Genomic DNA, 20,175 nt, shown 5'->3' on the forward strand with positions numbered 1-20,175 from the left:
GAATATCTTTTTTTTATACAGATAAAAATATATAAATATGCTCAAGTAGTGAACATGAAACCCATGACAGTTATCTTGACATAAAAAAAAGTATGCAGTGCATTTACATTCCATTTTAATTACATCCCTAATATTTCCTTGATGCTTATTTATATAAATATCAGCTGAACGTAGTCCTTAAGGCCATCACTGAGAGTGCACTTTTTGCTTTATTATAGTGCTTGTTATGTTATAGTGCTCAGCAGTTACTGAAGAGTTACTGATTACTTGCCTTTGGTTTATCAAGAGCTGGAACGTGGATCCACATAGACGCAAATTAGTTAGTAGCCAGCAAACAATGTATTAAAACTTCTAATGCCAAGAGAAAAGATATTGAGAGTGCATATATATATATATATATATATATATATATATATATATATATATATATATATATATATATATATATATATATATATATATATATATATATAACACAAAGCAGCACCAGTGCTTCAAGTATGATGTTAAAAATGATATTGAGCATAGAGTGCAAAGAAAAACATAAGGATTGACAGAAAGATGACTGCTTTCCAATATCAGGTGAAAAATCCACTCACAATTGATGAAAAAAAAAAGAATATGTAAAATACAGTTGTTGTTTTTTTATAGTTCTTCAGTGTTAGAATAAAAATAGAAAATTTCATCATTCTCATATTCACCACTACCTGAGAGGTAAGAGAAATTCAGCAGTGAAGTTGTAAACAGAGGTGTAGAAATTAAGAAAATTCAGAACTTTTAATGGTGACGGATTTTGATCTGAGGGTCTTGTATACGGTTGATCTTTATTCCTCTAGGCAGCTTTCTTCAGCCCTGGGATAGTGAGCTCGTACCTGGATTTGGGGGGAAAAAGCAGAGACAATTCCTGATTAATGAAATTGAAGCTACATTTTTACATAACATATGAGAAAAAAGAGAGAAGAGAGAAAGAGAGACTGACCATTCTGTGGAACCTTTCACAAGATCCAACTGAGCCAGATCAATCAAGACCTGCAGAAAGCAGACAGATGACAGTTTTATCGATTTACAACCAAAGCTAAATATTTGGAACTTCTTAATGCGTGCGTCTTTCTTACCATCCCGATCTCTTTTCGCTCTCTGGTATGGAACATGCGATTGTTCTTCACCGAAACATCTAACTTCCGGGTCTTGGCTTCTTCAAATGGCACCGAAAACTCGAACCTGAGCATGTACATACATTTAGTTAACAAATAATCAGCGCTATAAATCCTGCGTAGATCATTTGAACAAACTCTCACTTCTCTTCGAAGACAGGATCCACGGTTTTCCTCTTCACTTTTGTGCGCATGCGATTTTTCCATTTTTGGTCAGGAAGCAGGTAAATGCGCACGTAGGTGTCCGAGCCGTGGGTGTTACAGGGGAACAGGTTCCTAGCAGTGTTACAGGAGATGCCATTTTAATTTAGCAATGCAATATATAACCTTGTTTTTATTTTACATTACAAAATGCTAACCTCAGCAGGTTAATATGTATGATCTTAGCTTTAACTGATTAGTTTTAGTCTTGAAGCAGAAGCCTCTGCAGTGTCTATAATCTCACCTGCAGTTATTGACCATCACAGTGAGCTTGTTCCTCAGTGTGGCATAACGGATAGTTAACTGGATCTGGCCAAAGCTGCCCTGGTGATTCAGGATGGCACTGTAATGATAATCGTTTTAAGATTTTAGCAGCCTTCCCAAGTAATATGCGAAGCTGCTACTTGGGTGAATATGCTAAACATTTCAGAACAATATTTTACCACAAACACTGCAAATATTACATGAAAGCTAATTTTGGATAGTTAGCATTAAAGATCCCTAGTGCTCTAACAAAGCGTTGTGTCAAATAGTTGTTTGGAAAGACAATAATTATGTAAACTCAATTTGAACATTGCTATGAAGTTATCAAAACTAGTAGTTAGCATACAGCTGTGAGATTATCAAAACTATTAGTTGGCACAAGGCCATGAGTTTATTCAAACTAATAGCTAATACACTGATCAGCCAAAACATTATGAGCACCAAGATGTGACGTGAAGAACATTGATGATCTCCATGGCACCTGTTAGTGGGTGGGATATATTAGGCAGCAAGTGAACATTTTGTCCTCAAAGTTGATGTGTTAGAAGCAGGAAAAATGGACAAGTGTAAGGATTTGAGCGAGTTTGACGAAGGGCCAAATTGTGATGGCTAGACCACTGGATCAGAGCATCTCCAAAACTGCAGCTCTTGTGGGGTGTTCCCGGTCTGCAGTGGTCAGTATCTACCAAAAGTGGTCCAAGGAAGGAACAGGGTTGAACCAGTGACAGGGTCATGAGCGGCAAAAGCTCACTGATGCATGTAAGGAGTGAAGGCTGGCGCATGTGATCCGATCCAACAGACGAGCTACTGTTGCTCAAATCTCTGAAGAAGTTAATGCTGGTTCTGATAGAAAGGTGTCAGAATGCACTGTTTTGGCAGCAAAAGGCAGACCAACACAATATTAGGCAGGTGGTCATAATATTATGACTGATTGTGTATATGGCTATGAGCTATTACTCAATACTATTAACAACTATACACATAAATAATATTAATTAAATGAAAATTAGATGTATGTAGATGGATATATGATTATACATATAGACAGTTTCTGTTTAAATATATATGAAATATAAACCGTTTCGTTTAAAGCTTTGGCGATATCATGATAGCTTTACTAGTGAACCTTTAGCGCCCTCTGGTGGCTGTTTCACACTTTTTCATAACCCCTACAGTTAAAGAAATCCCGAAGTATAATTCATTAGAAGGTATAGTTTTTAGACTGACTTAAAAGCCTGTAATAATAGATTATGCATTTTCTAAATGAAAATGTTACGCCTGCAAATATATATTTCCGCGTCTGTTGTCATACTCATATGGTGTTATACTGTGCATCACACTCACTCTGGGTAAGGGACACCGTCGAGCAGGTCCATGCGTGAAGAAGCGAGAGAGTTTTCTGAGAGGAGGCTGTGGGAGTCATAGCGCCTCATTCGAGCGGAGCTTGTGAGACGGTTATCAGAGACCATGAGAGAACCTCTCCGGGCATTATACTCAGACTGGGCCCCGCTGAAGGAGTTGCTGGGCACCTGCGTCTGAGACAGCGAGGAGGCCTGGCTTTTCTCCTCAGGTCTCAAGGAGTTAAGCTCGGTGTGGGATTGCTGAGGATCTTTGCTCTGAATCTCTGTTCGAGGTTTGGCAACTGGAGGGTTTCTATCTATGGGCTTGGGCTTCTCCAGTTTCAGGATCTGGGATGATAAAGAGCTTAGTAACCAAAGTGTACACACGGAAGTGTAAAAAAGTATTGTAAGCACACTTAAATGCAAGACTATAAGGCACTATAGGAACCATTAAACATTATTCATGAGTGAGAAAATGTACAAGAACTAATTATACTAAAGAGGAACCAAGCACTAGAGGGCCTTCAGGCTAAAATGTAAACGGTTTATCACACACACGCAGAAGCATGGACCCATTTAGATCTCAGTTTAGCAGCTCACCCTGAGGATGGCTTTCATCTTGAGCTGGCTGTTGGTCCCAGAACGTTCCAGCTGGAAAGACTGGTCCAGAGTCAGATCTGAGACCTTGATTAGACGGCTGAGAGGCAGAGTGAGCATGCCCAAGGAGGTTTTCTTTTCAGCCATATTCACCTGAAACCAAATAAATAATAGGAGACAAATATGACTCTGGGTATGGTTATAACAATAGTAATAAAAGTAAAAATAATAATAATAATAATAATAATAATAATAATAATAATAATAATAATAATAATAAGAAGAAGAATAGCACTTGTGCATTTAAGGCACTAATTAGTTCATCTTAAGTGTTTTACAGGATCAGAGTGATGGTCAACTCCGGGGGCTTTTCACATTAGCAGTTTAGTCCAAAAAATACCAGTGAGTTCAGTAGCACCTGAACACAATGAACACAACTTGTGCTCGGGTCCACACTTGTGTAAGAAGTAAAGTGTCTTTTAGCTGATTACACAGCAAATGCGCCGGGTGTGAAAACCACCTATCAACAGCATGTTTTGTGCTTCCCTCTGACAACACACTGTTCTATTTCTATTTCTCCAATTAGGACTTCCTCAACAGCTAGCGTGAGTCAGCATAAACCCTCACTAAACTACGCATGATTATGAGGACATAGCAGACTGTAAAATGGGATTTCATTTCTAAATTCAATTCAATTTTATTTGTATAATGCTTTCCCAATGGACATTGTCTCAAAGCAGCTTTACAGAACATAAGAAACAAAGTGCAAAAAGTCCTAGATGTTATGCAAAATCATCCCTAGTGAGCAATCCTGAGGTGACTGTGGCGAGGAAAAACTCCATTTGATGGTATAAGGAAGAAACCTTGAGAGGAAGCAGATTCAAAAGGGAACCTCATCCTCATTTGGGTGACACCAGAGAGTGTGATTATAATAATAAATTAAATCACTTCACTAATCTGCCTTATTACGCATGGTCATTCATCTATCAACTTATGATAACACGGTTACTTTTGCAAAGAAAGAAAGCTCTCACCTGGGCTATTTTAAACAGCTAAACAGTTTAAATTCTATATAATGTACCAGACCATGAGGTTGTTTTGGCAGTGTTTAATTCTTTCATACCTGAATGTTAAGCACCTGGCTTTCTACATTGTGCACAAAGAATGTGAAGTACTGCTCAAAAACAGGATCTCTGGATGCGTACACGATCTCAAATAAAAGAAAAGACACACACAAAGGTTAGAAACAGCAAAAAAAAAAGGAGGCGTAAACATTAGGCTTATGGACAGTTTCTTCGTTTTCCACCTTGTTTGTGTGTTCTAATGTATTCCAGCAGAGGGCGCTCAAGGTCTACGTTTGTCAGTAGTAGTAGTAATGCAAATGATATGCAAATGGTACCTTGCTTTTCTGGCTTTGTTGGTCTATGAAGAACTTCACATAGGAGTTTGGGTTGTGTTGCCTCCTTGTAAGCTGCAATGAACAAAAAACCCCCACTTTAACCCATAAATCCTCAAAGGCTTCCTGTGCACAAGTCAGGGGAATAAATTAACATTTAAAGATGGGCTGTAGAAGGAAAACGGATGGAGAAGAAGAAAAAACAAAAGGAATAGAAACTAACATTATTTTAACCATCAACTGGTATTTTGCAGTGTTGTCCAGTTTGTATGATGCATACAATACAGAATCACAACAGTTGTGTAAGTGAAACTAAGCTGTACATCTATGATCATGTGTTCCTGAAAGAAACCGGTTCAGCCGGTCTCAGGAGTGATTTACAAAACAAAACCTGCTTCTAAAGACAGAAGCCTTACCACCACGTCTGTATGCAACTCTGGAATGCTTTTTTTAGCTCATGCTCATCTGCATTCTTGACCAATATGACAAAAAAAAATGCTGCATTTTTTTTGACTTATGCAAATAATATCTGCATAGGAAAAAAAACCGTCTCTATTGAAATGCAAGAAATTTTAGGAACAGTGGGAAGTTTTCATGTGTTCTCCTGAAAAAAATGATATTGTAAGGTGCAAATATACAGAACTATGTAGAAAAGATCACCATGATTTAAAAGGAAACCCAAGCTGCTATGTATTTTGCTATTTCTCAAGGATTCAAGAAAGACAAAGCTCGAAGCGTTCTCGAAGTTTCTATCCCTCAATCATCCCTGTCAGAGCACTGATTAAACAGGGAATTTTAGTTCCTGTCTACTGATTTGTTTAACAGGTCACATGTTCCAAACTCCCAGAAGCAGTATTGGCTGTCAACTCTTCCTCTAAAGTGTTAACAAAACCTCTAGGCAACAGGACACACTGGAATGCACATGTTAAGAAAATGGAAAGATGAGCGCAGGAGAACAGGACGGACGGCAAATCCCGGATTGGTTCGTTTAGCCCTTAGGAAAAAAAAAACAATTCCTCAGTTAAGGAAGCTCTTAGCTTCAGGTAGCAAGAGTCTCTAAAGCAAGGCTCTGGCTGTTTGAAATATTATAGAAGTGTGGTTGCACAAACATTCAAACATAATGTTACCACAAACAGTAAATGCAGGCTTTTATGTATGAATACAAATATACTGCTTTGTGGTCAAGTAACCAAAAGAATGAAAAGCATCCTGTCTTTCGGGTCACCTTTGACTGATTGAACGATGATGTGGCGTCACATAGGAATGATATGCGGAGAGATACATTCTTAACCGATGACGACTTACCCTCGCCTCTTTGGGTTGCTTCCCATGTTTCTCTAGCTGGGTTAATTCATTGTGGTCTTTCTAAAAATACAGAGAAAGATCAGAACGACAGACAAAATCTAAAGGAACGTACAGTCGTAATATCAAACTAAAAAAAATTATAAATCTTGTAAATCAAAAAAGCTGGTATGTGGATTAGCTGCATGGGTTTTCTGCTTAGTATTTTGTAAAAATATTGCATATAGTTGGAAATCATTTTATGTTAACCCACAACTGTTGCCTGTTGTATCTAAAATGAAATGTTTGATAGTTTACTCACAGGAAGGTTAGAGGCACTGTCCAAATATATAGCGAGCATGGCACAGGCACAGCCATCCTTAGCCTAAAGAAAATTAAAAAACGTCTTAAGTAATGTCTCGTATTTCAATCATTCAGAATGGTCATACAGTCGAAGTTGCATTCACCCATTTCAAAATGATACTAGAAACAAATGATAAATGACAAAAATCTCTCATATTTGCTAAATGTTTTTCATTATTATGGTTTCATTCTGAGGCTGAAATTAATAATAAGTCCCATTAAAGCTCTATGCACCCATTGTACTGCTAATATGGACCACAGATGTGCAAAATAGCTAGAAGGTAATAGTGAAGAAGGTCAACATGGCGGTTGAAAATCTGCAGGATTTTCCAGGTGCTGTCATTTATGAATACTTCCTGAATGTTTTCCCATACATTTCTGGTCTATTTTCATAGACACATAATCACATCTGTTAGGAAAACAGAATATAGGCTCCAAAGTGCACACTTTATCCTGAAAATAGTCTACTTTTAGGTCGCTGTGGCTTTGTTGCATATTCGCAATCATGAATATTAGATTTCTAGACTTGTGTACACACCGAATTAGACCCGACTCACATATTTTAATCAGGAAAAAATAATTCATTACCTATTTTAATGTGTATAAAAAAGAAGACACAAACACAAGTGATCTTCATAATATTTATGGTAAGTATAATAATCTGAGTGCTGTGATTTTTGCAGGTTACCTCTTTCAGTAGCTCCAGATCAGTCTGCAGAGAGAGCCATTGCATTTTCATGTGTACTTTTCCTTTTTCAATCTCCTCCAGGGTGAACCACTGTAATATTATCAATATCAACATTAAATCATTTTATATGAATACAGTAAAGGTCTGCATCAGCTGGGGCCTTGTGTGTAAACCTTTCTTCCTAAACACTTATTGCAAATACAAACAACATACAGGGATGAATTTAGAAACAAAAGTTTCTGATTTATATGATGACATGTACTCTACATCAAAAACGCTGTCCCTTTATACAACAGAATTAGCGCTAGATCATGTGCACTCATGGATTAAGCTTTAAGATTAACTGTTAAGTCCCAGCTTAGCTTAGCTGAGTCCCAGCTCAAAGTTCTTAACACTCCCGCAATTTGTAAGAAAACACAAATAGGAACAAATAAGTACTGTGAGAAATATTCCAGATTTTATTAAAAAAAAAGAGAGATCTAACTGCTAACATTGGTTAAATGTTCTAGATCCTATTCTAAAAATGATCTCACTGCTGACGTCAGTAGAATATTCCAGATTCTATTCCAAAAATGATCTAACTGCTAACATCGGAAGAATATTCCAGATCCTATTCCAAAAATGAACTCACTGTTAACATTGGAAAAATATTCCAGATTCTATTTCAAAAATGATCTCACTGCTAACTTCGGTAGAATATTTCAGATCCTATTCCAATGATGATCTCACTGTTAACATTGAAAAAATATTCCAGATTCTATTCCAATGATGATCTCACTGTTGATATCAGTAGAATATTCCAGATTTTATTCCAAAAATTATCTAACTGCTAACATTGGTAGAATATTCCAGATCCTATTCCAAAAATTATCTAACAGCTAACATCCGAAGAATACTGTAGATTCTATTCCAAGAAAGATCTCACTGTTAACATTGGAAAAATATTCCAGATTCTATTCTGAAAATGATCTCACTGTTGATTGGTAGAATTTTTCAGATTCTATTCCAAATATTATCTAACTGTTCAGATAAGTAAGAGTATTCCGGATTATATTCTGAAAATTATCTCACTGTTAACATTGGAAAAATATTACATATGCTATTCCAGAAATGATCTGACTGTTGACATCAGTAGAATATTTCAGATTCTCTTTCAGAAATGATCTGATCAGTAGAATATTTCTGAATCTAATCCTAAAATCATCTAGTGGATTTAAGCTTCTATTCATAAATAATCTAGTGGCTTAAATTATTAGAATATCAAAAATGCTATACTTAAATAGTGAAACTGTTTTCTTCAATAGAACATTCCAACTTCTCTTCTTAAATGGTCTAGCTGTTTACACCATTAACATATTTCAGATTTTATTCCCAAATGGGGAATTCTATCATGCAATGACACATACCTTATCGATCACTCTTTCCTTCCTCACCTCACCAAAATCCAGTTTAAACCTGTGTTAAGTAAAGAGTGTAATATATGTTACCTCAGATTAACCCTATGTCTGTTACACAGGCTTCAGATTGATTTGTACATCATAGACTGACTCTAAAAAACAGAAACAAAACAGAAACTGGCACCTGCCCATGAAGTCATCCTTGTCCGTGTCCTCATCATAGAGCTCTACTTCAAGCTCTTGGCCTGGAGCTTCATGAACCACAAACTGTACTCAAAGGGAATAAATACAGATATATCAGATTTATCTGACAAAGCAAAATCAACAGGGTCTTGGATCATTTCCTGATCCTGATATTTCCTTATTGTAACACAACAGTTGTTTAATTTGCTGTGATTGTGTCAGGAAATTTCAGCAGGTTTAACAAGATTCATTATCAAGCCTCATTTGTATGCTTAGAGCATTTACACTATATCAAAATACCAAAAAAAACCTTGTTTAATACAGAGTAATTTGCAAGATAAGAACAATTATGCAAAATGCTGATTGAACATCAGTTTGAATGCAAATTTTGTAGTTGTTATACGTGCAAAGCATAGCATTAACCGTTACCTCATACACCTCATTCCATCTGGGGTTCAAGGTCTCTTTAATAGTCTTGGTTTGAAAGCGCTGGTTGCCTACGGTGAGGACTACATAAGGATCAGACTTGCCCTTTACTAGTCCCATCATTACTGTGTCCATAGCTTTCAAATCCTGAGCCTCTAGCACATGGACTCGTACCACACCCTAGATGTTGTCCAAAAAAACCAACACGACAGCAGTCACTCAGTGTGTTATCTTACTGCAGTTTATGCCACTTAATCTCTAGTCTGACCAACAACAGGTCAGATCTTTAGAATTTATCACTAAACAATTTCACTGACTAAAATGAAAGAGGAATAGGTTGTTAGTTTTTTTTAACTGTACTGGAAAGAAAACCTGGGCACATAAAAATTCCACTGATAACAGATGCATTTTAACAGACACAGTGATCACACTCACTCGAGGCAGAGGAAATCTCATTTCATCCACCTTGACTTGGTCTATTAATGGGAAACACATACGATTTGGTAGGACCATTAGGGAAGCGATGATGTCCATGATGGCCGACTCGGAAAATTGTCTGCAGAGAAACGTGTGAATTTTATTATTTATTTTATTCAGGGACATGGTGGAGCCAGAGCCTGTACTGGGAATGCTGGTGAGGTGTTAATCCACCCTGGATGAGATGCCAGTCCATTCCAGAGCACCATGCACATTCACACAATCATTCACACTTAAGGGCAGTTTAGTATAGCAAATCAACCTACAAACACTATTTTTGGGAGAAGAAAACCAGAGAACCTGTAGAAACATATACAGATACAAGGACAGCATGAGCCACCCTGAGCCCAGGACTGACCCGGGGACCCCAGAGTTATGAGGCGCCAATGCTACTTGCTGCACCAGCATGTTGCCCATGACTGATTTAATAAAAAGCAATATTAAACCGCGCATACCGTAGAGCTGGACTATCCAGAAGATTGGTCATGCCAGTCCAATTCAAGTGCATGGTCTGGAAATTTAAATGAATGAAACGTGTCAGTAATTTTTGCAGTAATGATTTATGTAAATTAAGTAAAATGTTACCCACAGGTCGACGGATGAAAAACATCGTGACCCCGCCCACAAGTGGGGACTGGCCAATCAATGGGCTAAGAATCACTCGGAGCATTCCCTGAAGCTGAATGAGAAATAATAACTGCTTTAATTCTTGGTAAAATAGTGGTCAAACTTTATGAATGAATATATGTGCATAGATGTTCCAAACTAAATAAATTTAATATTTGCCTGAAAAGTTCCTAAATACATCTGAGAAAATAAATATTCAACAACTGAAATGTTAAAAGTATGTATTGATGTTTTTTCATTTGAAAAGTTATTATGTAATTATACAGCAATGGCCTTTTTAACCAAATTTCATATATCACTTGATCCTACAACAGACAAACCCTACAGCTGTCACTGTCTAATATAAGGACAATTAAAACACACACAAACAAATTATACAGCTTAGCTCTTATTCCAAAAATGAAAAGAATATTGATAATAAAAGGCAATCAGAGCCAACCTGAATTTCTTTAACTCCTGCTGAGATGCGTGGCTTTACATCTGCATCGATGTCAATATCCCCTACGTAACTAAGAAAAAAATAATCAGGAAATATTTAATCAGTGATAGCATTTTATGAGTATTGATGACCAATAAACGTCACCAGAACCTCAACTATTGATGAATCTGTGAGAAAAGTTGCACCAGATCCACCAACACAGATTGACCTTAGGGTTGTAGGATTATAAATGTTATCTTTAAGTTAGTTAAGAAATGTTTAAGGTTGAAAAGTTGTATCTGTTCTGATCTTATCGAAGGATGAAACATGTATTAAATGTTATCTTAGACTGAAAACGAAAATGATACTTTGGTCTAGTGCATACCTTCACACTGACCACAGAACTTACGCAATGTTGAAGTCTAGGATGACTTCCCTCATGTCTGCTTCTTGTGTGTATGCTCGTATCCCGGTAATTGTTGGAGCCTGAAACACCACCAACCAGAGGTGTGGATTAGTCTATCAACTTTACACTCTTCAGCAAAAGGAAAAGAAGCAAGCCTCTAAAAAACATCTACTGCTGTCTAAGAATCACCATGAATGTCTACACATCAACTCTAATCCATGCTGTGTCTGATAAAGCAGTTGTCCTCACCCTCTGGCCAAAGTGGACCTTGGTGAAGGTGAAGGTCTTGAGATGAGGGCTGGATTGTCTAATCGAAGGCTGGATGTTCTCTTTCAGGAGTTTGTCCATGTAGACACCAAAGAACGGCCAGGCTTGATGTAGAATCTGAGAAAATTCAGAAGATATCATGACAGCACAGACATTCCTGTCGAAGCACATAATCGCACATGATTTTCCTGCAAATATAAAGAATGTCGCTTTTTGTGAAAAAGTCATTTTTATAATACTGTATAGAGAAAAGGCCAGAGCATATTTTCTTCTCATTTCTGTGGCCTTATTTGTGAACGTTTTCACCCAACAATTATATGTAGCTATCAACATTTTTCTAGGTAATGTATCTCATGAAAATGAGCATACTTGACCTTGACATATCACAAGAAGCAATAAGTTTTATTGCTACAAAATTCAAGGACAAAACCCGCTTAAATTTAGTATATCCTATAATATGGCACAGTAAAAGAAAAACAAACACTCTTTGACAATGCCACAATAAAAAAAAAATAGTCTCTTCTAGTTCTTGAAGGATATTATGGCGAAACAGCCTGGCTGTCAAGAGAATTTTATGAAGCATTTTATGAAGCATGGAAGGATAGACCTTCATTTCCTTGTTCTTACTGACCTCACATTTGTTGAAGAATAACACATCATATGTTATATAAAGTGAATAATACCAGTCAGTAGACATTAAAGAGAATGTTCTGGATGTTTTGGTGTTGGTATATATACACACTGTGCATGTCTATATATCTCCTGAGGCATTTATTCTTACCTTGCATTTCAAGCATTCAGTTCTATTCAAGCATCTATTCTTACCTTGTTGATCCAGGAAGCCTTCTCAACTTCATTAAAATTAATCTATTGAGCAGAGAAAAACAAAGAATATGGAAAGATTAATTCTACAAAAATGACAGTTTGTCTACACAGGTCAGAAATTAAATGGAAATCCCAGTGGCTCTTCTGTGAAGCATTTTGCCGGCATGGCACATTTGTGTCCACTTGTTCCCTCAAAGGGAAGAATAATTGCAAACCAAAACAAAGTTAAACCTGTGGGATATTTTGGCATGCTCATTGGACCACCACCACAATCACCACCACCATATAAAACACCAGTATGTTTTGAAAGAAGTGATATTACTCATCTATCCAGTCTAGCAGAGATCTGTAGAATCTGCACTAATTTAATACTGATGTTTTGGCTTGTTTTGGCCCAATACCTTAATAAGGCAGTTTATGTAGGTTTAATACTTTGTCATTAAAAAAAAAACAAAATTACATACAACAGCAAAGTCCTCAAAGTCCCATATCTGCCTTTTATCTCTGTTAGACAACAGACAATTGTCACAAATCCAGATGTAGATTGAGATCACAATTTAGCAAGGGATAAGTTGAGATGATACAAAATAGAAAAACCTCAAGAGGTACCAAAGTCAAACAGGAACAGTTCTTCTTATTCCAAAGTGACATCAGTGGGTTGAAGTTTGGTGAACCAATCCTCATCTAGATCCTTCTGGAACCTTCGAGAGGTTAAACATTCAAATGTTCTGCTTTGAAATGATCTGAGGCGTGAATGACAGCAGGAACCAAACTTGCGGTCACTGCATCACAGAAACTATAATGTCCATAATGTATTCTGAAGTAAGAGGAGCGAGCGAACAGTCCGAATGTACGCTGGAAAGCAAGATGATCAAGTCGAATTTAAACAGTGCTTGTCAGTTTGTAATGATATATACAATAATCATCTATAATTCATCCAAATTTGCTTGTAAGATTATGGCTAGATTGTTGACTTGGGGATTAGTTTAGCTACCTGTTTAGTCCACAATGCAATGTGATGTCATGAACACTGGGCTGGTGTGAGATTTTTTCATTTTGTTTCATAACAATTCAGCAATATTTTTTCTATACATGTCATGAGCTTTAATCGAAATGGCAAACTCTTCCCTAACCTTTCAGACTCCACTTTATCCCTGGCGACAAAATTCAATACTGCAATTATATACAGTACATTACAATAAACCCCCTGCAAGCCAAGCAACTATGTGTTGGACACCCAATACGTTTTGTCCAATGAATTAAATATGTATGGCAGGAAATGACAAAAAAAAAACGACTTTAGTACTGACTGTAACAATAATACAGTATGCAGGGTGTATTATGCACATAACAAATTGCATAGCATTAAACTAATAAAGATTTGAAGTAAGATTATAATATGGATATGACCTGAACATATTAGTTACACACGGTAAACTATTTCTGGATGCATCAAATAGAGTTCGTATACAATACAGAAAGAAGGAAATGACACTGCTGATATTTATTGTGTATAGAGGAATTACTGTAGCCTACAGACACCAGGTATTTGGGAGTGATGTATACAAAACACTGAACCGAGAAATTGTCTCAGTATTATCCAAACAATAGGCTAAATTTTAGCCATTACAGAAAAATTCCACTCTGGCCTCATAAATTAAGGAGAACCATTAGCACTCAGGTGTGGCCTCTCTAAAATATGCATGGAAAATTACTGAAGAGTATTGCTCGAGTGTTTTCACAATGATACATAATGGCACAACAGTGCAAAAGCCGTGGGCTACCGTTTCCTTGTCAATGTCAATCACGTCTGCTTTCTGGTTTGTATTAACGTAATTTATGTTCCAGCTATGCCATTGTGATAGCTGGCACACTGCTGAAGATTTCCAAAATCAAGCAATGGTCCTAAAATACACATTATATGCATTTCTAACGCAATGTTATGAACAGCTCTAGAGGCAGAATATCACTGCAATGAACATTTTTCATGTTTTTACATACACACACACATAGGGCTGTGCCATGGAACTGGCATCAAAAACACCAAAATGCAGAGGTGGAGCTTCGAAATGAAACCTGCTTTGCCTGTAAGGTTCCCAGGCAACGCAACAAAGACCACACCCCTCTGAACACACAATAGTGGATTGACACTCTGTCCTGAATCCAAAACCACACCACACTACAGCAAAACTGCATGGAAAAAAATATTACTCGCCTCACTACCTCTCAGACACCATACACAATAAACATAAATCCTATTTCCAGCCAACAAAATCCATTACCTGAATGTTCAGGAATGTATTCGACTGATAAGGTTTTGAAATAGCGTGTGATCTAAAATGGCTTGAATCATACACTACATGGACAAAAGTATTGGGAACTCATAATTATTGAATTGTCTCAATCAGACCCATTGCCACAGGCGTAGAAAACCAAACATCCACCCATGCTGTCTGCATTTATAAACATTTGTGAAAAAATGTGTCCTTCTGAAGAGCTCAGTGAATTGAAAGGTGGTACTATGGTAAGATGTCATCTTTGCAATAAGTTAGTTCATGAAATCACATCCCTGCTGGGTATTATTGGAAAGTCAAAACCTTTTAGGAACAGCAGCAACTCAGCCACGAAGTGGAAGACCATGTAAAGTTACAGAGCGGGGACATGATTGCTGAGGAGAATGGCGCATAAAAGTCGCCAAGATGCTTCTGATTCCATAGCTGAAGAGTTCCAAACTTCCAATGACATTAATATTAGCAAAAACTGCATGGCGGGTGCTTCATGAAGTGGGTTTCCATGGCTGAGCAGCTGCAAGCAAGCCTCACATCACCATGTACAGTGCCAAGCATTGGATGGAGTGGTGTAAAGCACATTGCTGCTGGACTCTGGAGCAGTGGAAACGTGTTCTGTGGAGTGACAAATCACGTTTCGCTGTTTCACAGTCTGATGGGTGAGTCTGGATTTAGCAGATACCAGGAGAGTGTTACCTGTCTGACTGCATTGTGCCAGCAAATGGGATAATGGTTTTTCAGGGCTTGGGCTAGGCCCCTGACTTCCAGTGAAGGAAAATGTTAATGCTTCCGCACACCAAGACATTTTGGGGAACAATTTGGCAAAAGCCATTTTCTATTTTAGCATGACTGTTCCCCAGTGCATGAAGAAAGATGTATAAAGATATGGTTGGATGAGTTTGGTGTTAAAGAACTTGACTGGACTGCACAGACTCCTGACCTCAATCCCTTTGGGATGAACTGGAACGGAGATTTTGAGCCAGGCCTTCTTGTCCTGCAAAAATGCTTTACTGGATGAATGGGCAAAAATTCCCACTAAAACACTCCAGACTCTTGTAAAAAGCATGCCCAGAAGAGTGGATGATATTATAGCTGCAAATGGGACAGGGGAATGTTTGTGGAATGGTCAGGTGTTTCAATACTTCCAAATGAACCAGTGCTGAACATGTGAGAAGTGTGAATCTCTCACACTATAAGACTGACCTTAAACAAAACACCACAATCTTTCAAGAGTTACCATAATGAACATAAACAAATCCACACTGCAGCATAATACCTCATTAGAACTCATAGAGTTTAATATTTTCTATTTTAAAATGAAGCAAGCATGACTGGACATCCTGAGTAGATTGCAGGGTTTAAGACCCCCAAACACCATGAGGTCAACAGAACTGATTATGGTTAATGATCATAGAATAATTAAGAAGAAACCTTTTGCAGTATGAATTAAACCTGGCCTGATGGTTCAGTTTAGCTCAGACTAACAGAAATGGAAAATTTTTAGTACTAGGAAGGTAGCATCAGTGTTGCAGGAACATTTTAGAAATTTAGGGAAAATTACTACTAACTTAAAACACAGAATGATAAAATTTGCTGCTTCATTTGCTTTTAATGATGTCCACTGTATAACTCTATCACTGGACAAAAAAAGAGCTGGGAAAAGGTAAACAAACCTTTAAGTGTGTGTAGAAATCAGAGAAATCAAGTGTATGGAGAAAAAGTACAGAGAACAATGATCTGGTACTAATGAAATGAGATTAAGTATACAAAATACGCAGCAGGGATGATAGGGTTGAATTCATTTGTCAGTCGAATCATGCTAATGTTTGTAGCAGGCAGACAGACACTGTTTGTGAGGAATCCTTGGACCGGTTGTTCTAGTCAAACCCACGTTACTGCTGTGTTCACACCTGCCTTAATAAAGTGCACCAAGACATTACTCACACCAGGATTAGACTCAAATTAACTAAACACTGCAGGGTAAAGGTACACGTAGAATGGTGTGATTAGTCAAAAGACAGTTAACTTTCTTGCACAGGATCTGAGATTGCTCAAGGTGCTCCTAGAAATTATACATTTAGTTACTGCATTGATATCAGAACGGCAAAGAATGATATTATTGTGACAATAGGCAAAAGATGATAAATCACACTGCTTTGAAGCCACTTGTTTTACCCAAGTGTGTAGCTAAGAGGCGGCCAGTAAGACGTTATATTATTATTATTATTTGTAGTAGTAATAGTATTAAGCTAAGTTGTCTTTATTTGTCACATATACATTACTGCACAGTGAAATTCTTTCTACACATATCCCGTCCTTGGGGGTTGGGGTCAGAGCACAGGGTCAGCCATGATACAGCACCCCTGGAGAAGGTGGGGTTAAAGGCCTTGCTCAACGACCAAACGGTGGCAGCTTGAACCCCGATCTCCCAGTCAACGACCCAGAGCCTTTACCATTTGAGCTTCCACCACAGTAGTGAGGTTACCAATCTTATATGTTCGAGAATTGGTGATTGGGAAATGGTTAGTTTGTTTTGGTTAGTTCTGAAACCCCACAGCAACATCTCTGGTAAAACAAAAACTTGGCAAATGTTAATAAAACTCTTAACTCTTTATTAGCTACTCATATGTAATTTGTACCACTAGTGAACTTCATACCATGTTTTGTTACTTGTGAGTTTTTTCAGTTTCCTAGACAACAGCAAATGTGCCAAACAAATGTGCTTGTGCCTGTTAAGTTCAGTATTAAGTTGCCACCCCAAATTAAGTGACTGGTTTAACCTGGCCACCCCATAATTACCCCCCCCCCCCCCCCCCCCGACACGCCCCACTTTTGTGTTACGCACCCAGGTGGGCGAGTTGAGCGCGGTCAACATCTCATTCTTGATCACGTGACATTCGTTCTCCACGAAGTCGATGGCGGTATCCACTCGCTGGACCTTGCGCCGCCGGTTCTTGTCCCACAGTCCCCACAGCAGCACCGTGAGCAGCAGCCAGCTGGCGCTGAAGCCGAACGCGCCGCATATGAACACCGGGTAGAGCAGCAGCACGCACCTCGCTACGTACACCATGAACTCCATGAAAGCGCGGTTCACCTCGCCGCTGCTCAGATCCTTCCCCGTCTCAACTTCCGACGACATTTCCACAAGATTTAAAAGTCCAGCAGGAAAAGCATCTTTGGAAATATCCTGGATGTAGAGGCTGCGACGCGTCTACGTCCCGCTGGAAATCAACTCGATGCAGTGTCCAGATTAGAGCTCAGTTCCTGGAGTTTGTAGATAAATAAAATGGAAAAATAAAAGAATAAATAAATGAATGAATGAATTCCAAGCTCTCCTGTCTCGAGACTGAGCTCACTGCTTCTTGACTTCCGTGTTGCAGTCATCCAGTTTGTCCGAGATTTTTTTTTCTTCACCTGATACTAATAGGTGGAGAAACTACTGTGTTCCTCCCCACTCGGTTATTTATGGAAGCTGCAGGTACCAGTTACAGAGTACAGCCATCTCCAGGCACATTAACAATAAATCACGCATTAAAAGCACAAAACCTACTGTCCATCCACAAATGTGAAATATATAAATGATAATATAATGTAATAAATAAGTGCATGTGCTTCTAATAAATGCACGTGAATAAAATACTGTTGATTGGGATTTTCTGGAGATCTCATTAATCACACCGTGTTGAACACCGTTTTTTTAGGCCATATTTGTTTTATGATCAGTTGTTTGCATACTCCATTAGCATCACACATCCCAATTACACTTACAAATCTATCGGCTAGTTATATAACACAAACTAAAGCTCCTTAATGGTACGAGCGACGCTACCTGATGATTAATACTTTCACGTTACTGTATTATTAAAAGGCATTGATGTTTGGAAAATGTGGTCACTGCTGCCATCTTGTGGTTCCTTGAAAGCATTTCAAATACACTTATATTGCCAAAAAGTTTTGGGACGCCCCTCCAAATCATTGAATTCAGGTGTTGTTTTTCAGGGGTTGGGCTTGGCCCCTTTGGTACAGTGAAAGGAACTCTTAATGCTTCAGCATACCAAGATATTTTGGCCAATTCCATGCTCCCAACTTTGTAGGAACAGTTTGGGGATGATCCCTTCCTGTTCCAACATGACTGCACACCAGTGCACACAGCAAGGTCCATAAAGACATGGATGAGTGAGTTTGGTGTGGAGGAACATCACAGAGTCCTGACCTCAACCCGATAAAACACCTTTGGGATGAATTAGAGCAGAGACTGCGAGCGAGATTTATGAATGCTAGATTTTGCATGGAAAGTAAATAGTGTATGTTATCTCTGGGTGTGTGTGAGACAATATACTGACATCCCATCCCAGGTTAAAGATGAATGAATGAAGGTGTGAGAACTGAAGGCACAACCTGGGGTCAGAGCACAGGGGCAGCTATGATACAGCAACCATGGAGCAGAGCAGGTTAAGGGCCTTGCTCAATTGCCCAACAGTGGAGCTTAGTGGGGCTTGAACCCCTGATCCTCCAATCAACAACCACCAACAGCCACCACTGCCCCCAGGTTTTCACATATCCCAGCTTATTATCAAGCTGGGGTCAGAGCTCAGGGTCAAGCCATGGTCCAGCACCCCTGGAGCAGGTGGGGTTAAGGGCCCCCTTGCTCAAGAGCCCATCATTGATAGCTTGGAGGCTTGAACCCCAACCTTGTGATCAGTAACCCAGCACCTTGACCACTGAGCCACCACATCCCTACAATATGTGTATGTTAAGATATAACAGACAACACAAGCTTTCTTCATTCATTCAATAACTTCATTCTTTATCACCCCAGATCGTGTATATATATATATATAGTTGATATTGATATATTTGTGAGCGTTAATATTTTTGGAACGTATTCAAGGCGCAAAATCTGAATTTTAAAAAGTTTTATTGAGTGCACATTAAGGTTATATCGTCTGCACAGTGTGTATGTGTTTGTCGCGTGCGAATCTTTGTTATTGTCCAGAGAAAGCGCGTGCCCTGAGGATCAGTAGTTTCCTTGGTTACAGCATCCTCCAATCAGAACTCATTCCGCGAGGCGCTCGCCCTTGCTATTGAGTTTGATTTCGAGCGTTTAACCAGGCTTGTTTTTCCCCCAGTTTAATCTGCTCATAGGATTAAATTACTAATCCAACTTGTTTAATATAAATTGTGAGATTCACAAAATATACCTCGTGTCTCCGCTAGCCTATTTTGTTTAGATTCTGAATTATTGTAATTATTAACCTGTGACCACATTGTTTATTTAGTGTACCGAACAACGAGTCAAATGATTTGGTTCGGCTCACGAAAGAGAGTCGACTCTTTCACATTCCAAAATAGCTCATTGCCAATTTTCCTCGAAACCAAACAATTAACCCTGATTAAATAAATAATCCCTAACCATATACAGTTGTCTACGTACAGTACATTGCCAGCAAGTGGGAATGAAACAAACAAAACAAGGGAACTAACAAAGTAACTTTCAGCTCATGCACGCGAATCGTTTTTTAGCGTTCACATAAAGCTGACTCAGGGAGCCGACTCTTTCACAAACGAATACTTCCT

At 38.4% G+C, this 20,175-nt stretch overlaps 1 protein-coding gene across 3 annotated transcripts; it reads right to left on the minus strand.

The window, feature by feature from the left end:
• Positions 1-477: 477 nt before the first annotated feature.
• esyt3 (extended synaptotagmin-like protein 3) lies at positions 478-17,998 on the minus strand. Of its 3 annotated transcripts, XM_058392746.1 has the most exons (23): positions 17,444-17,997; positions 12,311-12,352; positions 11,468-11,602; positions 11,222-11,298; positions 10,834-10,903; positions 10,357-10,446; positions 10,223-10,278; positions 9,726-9,846; positions 9,294-9,470; positions 8,866-8,948; positions 8,691-8,739; positions 7,285-7,374; positions 6,556-6,618; positions 6,258-6,317; positions 4,956-5,027; positions 4,680-4,766; positions 3,560-3,709; positions 2,964-3,307; positions 1,600-1,698; positions 1,299-1,430; positions 1,116-1,221; positions 980-1,029; positions 480-872 (listed from the first exon to the last, which is right to left on the minus strand). In XM_058392746.1, exons 1-23 carry the CDS (start codon positions 17,735-17,737, stop codon positions 833-835), a joined length of 2,487 nt encoding a protein of 828 aa, XP_058248729.1. In that variant the 5' UTR covers positions 17,738-17,997; the 3' UTR covers positions 480-832. The 3 variants fall into 3 exon arrangements, with proteins under 3 accessions (XP_058248730.1, XP_058248728.1, XP_058248729.1); XM_058392745.1 differs by having other exon boundaries at positions 479-872; positions 10,223-10,446; positions 17,444-17,998; XM_058392747.1 differs by lacking the exon at positions 4,680-4,766 and having other exon boundaries at positions 478-872; positions 10,223-10,446; positions 17,444-17,998.
• Between the last annotated feature and the right edge of the window lie 2,177 nt (positions 17,999-20,175).

The sequence above is a fragment of the Hemibagrus wyckioides genome, linkage group LG06 (assembly GCF_019097595.1).
Source record: "Hemibagrus wyckioides isolate EC202008001 linkage group LG06, SWU_Hwy_1.0, whole genome shotgun sequence".
Classification (NCBI taxonomy): domain Eukaryota; kingdom Metazoa; phylum Chordata; class Actinopteri; order Siluriformes; family Bagridae; genus Hemibagrus; species Hemibagrus wyckioides.